Below are 7337 nucleotides of genomic sequence, written 5' to 3'. Positions count from 1 at the left end.
TTTTTGGGAACCTTCTCAAAGTTCCTGAACCATTTTTTTATTTCTTTTGTCATTTTTTCTTTGATTTTTAGTTTTTGGTTTTTGTTTCATTTTTTGTTTATTCTTCCTTTTTCACTTTTCATAAATTTATAATTCTTCAAAAAATATTTGGGAATTCAAATCTTGTTTGGTTTTAAAATATATATATTTGGAATTTAAAAAAAAATCACATTTTCAAAAAATGTTCGACTCTTCAAAAATTGAAAACAAAATCAGATTTTTTTTCACGGTTCTAAAAAGTTTGGGGATTTCATATTTTGTTCGCTTTTATTAAAAACAGTTTGGATTTTGGAAATTTGTTCGGCAATTTTCAAAAATGTTCAGAATTTCAATAAAAATTCATGTTTACAAAATGTGTTCGTGTTTTCCAAACATTGATTGCATTTTAAAAATGGATCTTTTTCTAACTTATATGACAAACGAATATGGAACACTGGAATTGCCGAATTCACAAGTAAATTTGAGATATACAGCTTTACACAATACTAAATTTACACCTCAAGTGCCACACTAACCAAAACTTATATACAGTGAAGTTCAAACAAGTCTCATACACCATATATTTCTCAACAAAGAAAAAGAATAATGACCTATAAATCGAATATACTACTAATTACACGTTGAAAGCTTGTGCTCCCTTGGCAACCTTGATGAAGACATCCTCCAAGGTGGTGTCAGCGAGGCCCCAAGCGTGTATGCTAAAACGGCCTTTTGCATTCTCAACTTCATTGAAAACGTCTGCTATCTTCACCTCCTGCTTTGGCAGCTCAAATTTCTGTGTTCCAGATATATGATATATCCTGTTTGCATTCGGCGACAAACGGCGAACCAGCTGTTCAACCTCCTGCTCATGTTCCGAAGATGTTGTCATTGTGAACACGTAGGTGCCTCCGTATCTTGCTTTCAGCTGCAAAACATTGCAGAGGAAAATATTGTAAGTGCTTAATAAAGTAGGATACAGTCATACAAAATGCAGTTATATGCTTCATACAAGGTGAATAGGCAACTTACCTCTTTCGGATTTCCAATGCACTGGAAACCACCATCAACAAAAATACCCAGTCTATCACATAGTACCTCTGCCTCTTCCATTGAATGCGCTGCCAACAAAAACATACTTGATGATTCACAGTATCTATCAAAGCAATGAGGAGATGGTCAGGAAAGATGAATACTTGTAAGAATAATGGCACGGTTTTTCTTTGCTTCTTTCACAACACTCCACAGGTTATTTCTTGATGCTGGATCTAGTCCGGTGCTTGGCTCGTCCATGAAAACAACCTAAAATTATTTACGAAAATTTTAGTCGCAGATTCAATTATATTTTGTGCATATGGAAACACAACAGGAATCAGGTTAGTACTTTGGGGTCTCCAATTAAGGAGATTGCGACACTAAGCCGCCGTTTCATGCCTCCACTGTACTTCCCCACTTGCTTATCCCCAACACCGCCACGGAATAGGTTAACACTCTTCAGAGAGTCATCAGTTGCCTGACAGCACAAAATATTTTGCATTTCATATGTTGAACTATTGCTGCATGGCGCTGAATAGGTTAACATTCATGCATATTATGGTCTGAACTATTGCTGCATGGCAGAAGCAATGAACATATAGCACCGCATTTCACAATGAGGTAAACAACAAACTGGTGCAGAGTGCAGACGTACAGAAATTGCAGAACTATACCTTCAGTAATTCAGCACCCTTAAGATTTTTTAGTCGTCCATAAAACAACAAATGCTCTCTTCCCGTCAATGTTTCCCAAAGCAAGCTGTATTTCAAAAAGCAATAACATCTTTGGCATTATAGTGTGCACGGAGAGTTATATAGAAAATACCATTAGATCAAGGCCATACTCGTGTTGTGGGCAGACACCCATATTTGTGTATATTTCATTCATATCAGTCCGTATGTCCATTCCATGGACATAAGCAGTGCCAGATGTAGGTGGAATAAGCCCAATCATCTGTGGAAGAAAAATGGAAAATACATCCGCAAGGAGTGAATATGTTGGTTAGCTTTGTAAAAAAATGAACACACTATATGTCTTGTCACCATACCATACTGATGAAGGATGTTTTCCCTGCCCCATTCGGGCCAAGCATTCCAAAACATTGGCCTTTTGGGAGGGCAAGAGACAACCCACGAACTGCAAGCTTGTCAGGATTCCCATCCTTTCCATGATACACCTTCGTTAGGTTATCAGATATAATAGCATGGTTTGCACTGGGTTCCAGCAGAAGCTGCTCAACTACCTCTCTCTGAACATAACAAGAAATCAATTCTCAATAAACACATACATTGTCAGGGCCTTCCTTTATAAAAAATGAATAAGTATCTTTGAGAAATATGCAAGGGAATAACCTACTTCTTGAGTAGTGTCAGGGTTCTCCATTTCGACTACGACTTTAGATCCTTGCCGCCCGAAGCTATACCTCCGAAATGACGCAGCTCGCTTCTTAAAGCATTTCAAGGAGATCAACAATCTCTTTCGGAGTCCACCACCCAATGATGAGACTTGATCAAGATAAAATGCCAAGGGGAGAAGTATTGCCCATTCGATAACCATGATAATCAATACAGTACGCATTCCATTGACCGGGTCACTCAAATTAGTCCACTCCATACCACTGGTTCCCATTGCAGTTCCAGAGAATGCATATTGACCAAACTCATATAACCCTCGGTAAAGTGAAAATCCAGGGATGATCTCCATGACTACTATCCAACCCTCTTTGTATGGAAAAACACAACTTGTCATGCATATGATGTAAAGAGAGTTGTCAAACATAAATAAGAAAGTAACTTACTTGGGAAACCATTATCCTCAACAAAAAAACGCAGAAGAAATGCGCCTAGTAAACCAGAACCAAATACATAAATGTAACCAACCACTGCAACACCGTAACTTCAGATTAGTTACTCATAAATATATTATAACCACTCCTTTCTTACTTTAGACATAACAAATTTTAGTGACAGACCTGTGGCTATTTTGACTGAAGAAAAGAAGGACGCTGCGAAAAATGCGAGCGCAATCTGCAGATTTATGTAGATGAAGTAGAAAACAATCTGAATGCTGTAATTATTTGCTGTAAAGAAACGCAGACCTGTACAAAATCAACCCATTTTAAGAAGACTAAAAATTACGTAAAATACAAGATACTTGATGATTTTTGAAATAGGATTTACCTATCACGGAGCCAAAGATGATAAATAGTATCATATAGACAGCTGATAGAGCAAAGAAGTAAGTGTAAGTTATCATCCAGTAAGGGCCGTCCTTCAAACCATGCATCTTCATCATAATTTTCAGCTTTTGTTGTTTCTCATACACGAGATATGTTAGTACAACCTGAAAAAAGTATTGTACCAACTCATCATTTTATCCATTTTTGTGAACTTAAACAAGGTTGTGTGTCTCATACTCACGGGAAAGAGTAGTTCAACGATCCAGGTGAAGAATAGTGCGCCCAGAAGAGAAGACAGGTCAAATTTTAATTTTGTGCCTACTTTAGGCATATCTTTAACATATTCAAGCAGCATTTCTACTCCACTTCCTCTGAGAAATTTGATGTATGCGTTGGAAGCCTATAAGAAAGATAGAGCAGTTTGTTGTAATAGTTGAAATACAAATGAAATTCACTTAATATGAATTGTGCACCAGTTAAAAGCACATACCATGTTAACCAAGCGTGGCACTCGCAATAGTGCAATGGGAGTAAATGCAGTATTGTTGCTATAGGTAGAGTTGAACCAAATACTAATGTCAAGGCTATCCTTATTTGTGTTCAAGAAGTTGTAACCTGTGAAGAGAAACATGTTATACACTAAACAAGAAGAACCAATGGTAACACTTCAGTGAACTAGATCAGTGGGTACCTGCAGCAAATTCATTTGCCTTCTCTCTTCCACTTTCCCTTTGTTGTCTATATCCCCTAAATAGTTCGTCATTGACAATTGATTCGCTTTCACGCCATAACGTCAAACCTTGAATGCAGTCTACATCTACACATTCAAAAGAACATTGGGAATGGAAAAATTAGTAGGTACGCGAGGGATAAAAAATGGATGAAAAAACAGCCACCAATTGCATATTCTCATAAAATAAAATATTTCAGTAAAAGAAGTAAATTTCCTGCTAACTAACTTACATCCTGATGTTTTAAAGTAATAGTTTAACTTCCAGTCCCGTCTAATTATTTGATGAGACCTGGTCAGCTGATATATCCCTTCTTTTGTACTAAATATTAACGAACTAATGTGTTGATAATCAAAATTGAAAAGAAGTGTCTTTTCTGTAATACATAAAACATTCAAGCAACAAAGCTGATTATAAATATTGATGAAGACGGAAAACACTCTAACATCACCATTTTACAAGGTCCAATATTTTAAATGTAGTTGACTGCTACTCCCAAGAAACTACGTTACTGGTGTTTTTTTAATGGAAATCAACAAAGCGGCTTGTTGTCTTTAAAAAAAAGTGCTACTCTCAATTCAATTAAAGCTTAGAAACATGAGTAGAAATCATTTTCTTTGTTGAGATCACGAAGTGGTAATTCCAAATGTTCATGGTTTTCTCCTAGCTTCATCTTAACCAACTCCTTGTTCAGAATACATATATTTCTGCATCTTCGATGAAATGAGGGTTCCAGTTCCAGCAAAGGAAAAATGTTACTTACCGAGTCGAAGGGGTATTATCCCAGCATTGACTGAAACTGTTTGCGATAAATTGGAGCGACACTGAGGTTGGACAATATACAGAGTATTCCCTGGAGTAAAAGCAGGCTCTAAGAGCTGTCTAGACTCTGGCGTCGTGTCCGAGCCCTGAGGCAAGCAGATCCAACCAAAAGCTTCGTACATTAAAAAAAAATAACATCACAGCACGATTGTATATAATCTATAGCCCTGGAAGAAACTCACAGGAACAATCTTGGAGAGTGCACCCAGATAGTCGGTGAAATTCAGAGGCGAAGACAGAGCAGGGAACAGTTGACCCGAAAGACCTGCCGTTCAAAAGCACGAAGATTGAGCCTGAATTATGAACGAAATAGGCGCATGCCATCTGCTAGTGTGGCATGGGAGAGGGAGATAACATACTTTCGGCGAGCGAGCGGTTGGCTCCGGTGACGAGGAAGGCGGCGGGGCAAGAGCCGGCGTCGCGGCACGTCTGGCCAGGCAAACCGTCGAACGGCTGGGAGGCGGTGCTGATGGCTCTGGCCTCGGGGGTGGGCAGCTGGACCAGGGCCGGCCATCGCGGCGGGGTGGGGATCGGGCAGCTGGCGACCTGGTCCAGCGTGGAGTGCTGGACGCCGCACTCGGTCCTCCGGCAGCTGCCGTCGGCGGCCGCGTCGACGCAGGCGCAGCCGCAGCGGTACTTGGGCTTGTCGATCTCGCGGTCGATGGCGCCCTGCAGCAGCACCAGCAGGACGCAGAGGAGGATCGGGAAGAGCGTGATGCACACGTTCGTCTTCAGGTTCCTCTTCTGCGGCAGCCATGGATCACAGCAAACGAGAGAGCAAATCAGAAAACTTGGCAAATTCAAACCAATTCACCACCACCGCCGTATTGCGCAGGTAATCAAACCATGGAGCAAGAAGGTGGAGAGAAGGGAGACCTGGAAGCAGAGGTTCTTGCGGAGGAGGGCGTTGGCCTGCGTGGAGAAGCCGGCGGGGCCCCTCGAGCCGGTGGAGGAGTCCATTGCTGGCTGGCTGGATTCGGAGGAGAAAGATGGAGCTCAACTGGTCGTCTTCTCCAAATTTTATAGCCGCCTTCGGCCTTCTTTGTCAGCTCCCGCCATTTCTGCGTCACGCCGTCATGGTGGTGTGGTGCCTTCTCTCTGCAGTCTGCAGCCGGTGGGGTGCAATTTAGAGACATTACGAGGTGTTAAATGTGATTATTAGCAGCTAATAAAGTCGCCCGCTTCTGTTTGACTTCTGAAGTTTGTCGGAACCTTACATGGGCCCCACTCGTCATGTAGTTCTACATGTAGTACTCCTACTTGTCCTTTATAGTCGGTTGAACGAACTGTGTCCAAGTAAATAAGAGGCAAACAAGCTGCCACACATTCTTTGATTTGATGGTTTGTAAGATTGCTAACCGTTCATGCCGACGATATACTCCCTCCATGTTCTTTAAAAAGTGTACTTCCAACTTTCTTAAAGAATCAAACTTTTTTATATTTGACCATGTTTATATAATAATACATCAATATTTATGCCATCAAATTAGTAACATTAGATTCGTGATAAAATATACTTTCATCATATACCTATTTGATTTCACAAACATTGATGTATTTTGCACAAACTTGGTCAAACTTTGTCCAAGAAAGTTGAAAGTACACTCTTTAAAAAACGAAGGGAGTACGTCACATATAGGATAAATCCTTTTATCCGTTAATAAGAATGAAGTACTATTCTCTTAGAACATCAGTTCAAGTCGCCTATTAGTTAGTGATAATTGCAAATTCCGCAAAAAAAAAAGTGATAATTGCGAATGCTGTAAAATCATTTTTGTTTTGTCAATGCTGCGGAAAGGGGGTAAAAAGGAGGAAATGATGACATGATCGAGAGCCACATCAAACGAGTATCATTTCCATATAAAAGAAGTTACCAGAACGAAAGTTGAGCGCTAGCACGAGCACAGTCCTCTTCGTCACGTCCAACCACACGACATTATTGAAAGTCGTCTCTTCGTTATATTTGGTTTGCACGGGTACACCCCAGCCACCATAGTCTTCGCCATCGCCATAACCACTCCACCATAGATTGAACTTGTACTCCCTTGCTTCCATGGCGATCATTAAGACATCTTTTAACCATGCATTTTGAAGAACCACTTGTGTTTGTTTTCCTATATGTCCTTATGAAATTGGAAAAGCTCTTGCCTGTCATTGCATTAAAGAAAACAGTTGACTATTTCCTTGATACCCGCCCGTAGCTTCATCCCCAAGTATCCAGTTCTTCAGATTCAACTAGTACAGTTTGACCACGAAGGATTATTCAAACTAATCAACTGAGTGAAGCTTAGCAGAAGGCTATCCACCCACGCATCTCGACCGCAGTTTGCAACAAAATAATTGATCACCACACATGCATCAAGTCAATGGTTATCGAGGCTCAGAGTAGTACAAGGACTAATCATGCACGTGTGAAGGTCATCTCCATGCCAGGTCTACATCAATGCTAGAGCCTTGAGACCCAAATTCTTTGAAAGAATATGCAACATACATTAAAAAACATCGCTCTCCACCCGGGTCCATTCGTTGTGAGGACAACGTTTGGCGCAAAA

The 7337-nt window shown here is 40.4% G+C and overlaps 1 protein-coding gene across 1 annotated transcript; it reads right to left on the bottom strand.

The window, feature by feature from the left end:
- Window positions 1-437: 437 nt before the first annotated feature.
- Window positions 438-5924, bottom strand: LOC109777276 (ABC transporter A family member 7). The gene is made up of 18 exons (XM_020335923.4): window positions 5662-5924; window positions 5145-5529; window positions 4968-5050; window positions 4727-4871; window positions 3924-4049; window positions 3723-3847; window positions 3474-3632; window positions 3234-3396; window positions 3026-3151; window positions 2852-2935; window positions 2410-2774; window positions 2102-2302; window positions 1898-2007; window positions 1728-1812; window positions 1403-1531; window positions 1215-1320; window positions 1051-1139; window positions 438-946 (listed from the first exon to the last, which is right to left on the bottom strand). The coding sequence occupies exons 1-18, from the start codon at window positions 5743-5745 to the stop codon at window positions 653-655; spliced, it is 2859 nt and encodes a 952-aa protein (XP_020191512.1). The 5' UTR covers window positions 5746-5924; the 3' UTR covers window positions 438-652.
- Between the last annotated feature and the right edge of the window lie 1413 nt (window positions 5925-7337).

Source organism: Aegilops tauschii, chromosome 1 (assembly GCF_002575655.3).
Source record: "Aegilops tauschii subsp. strangulata cultivar AL8/78 chromosome 1, Aet v6.0, whole genome shotgun sequence".
Lineage (NCBI taxonomy): Eukaryota > Viridiplantae > Streptophyta > Magnoliopsida > Poales > Poaceae > Aegilops > Aegilops tauschii.
Note: the sequence above shows the minus strand (reverse complement) of the source record. Positions and strands in the feature narration are given on the sequence as shown.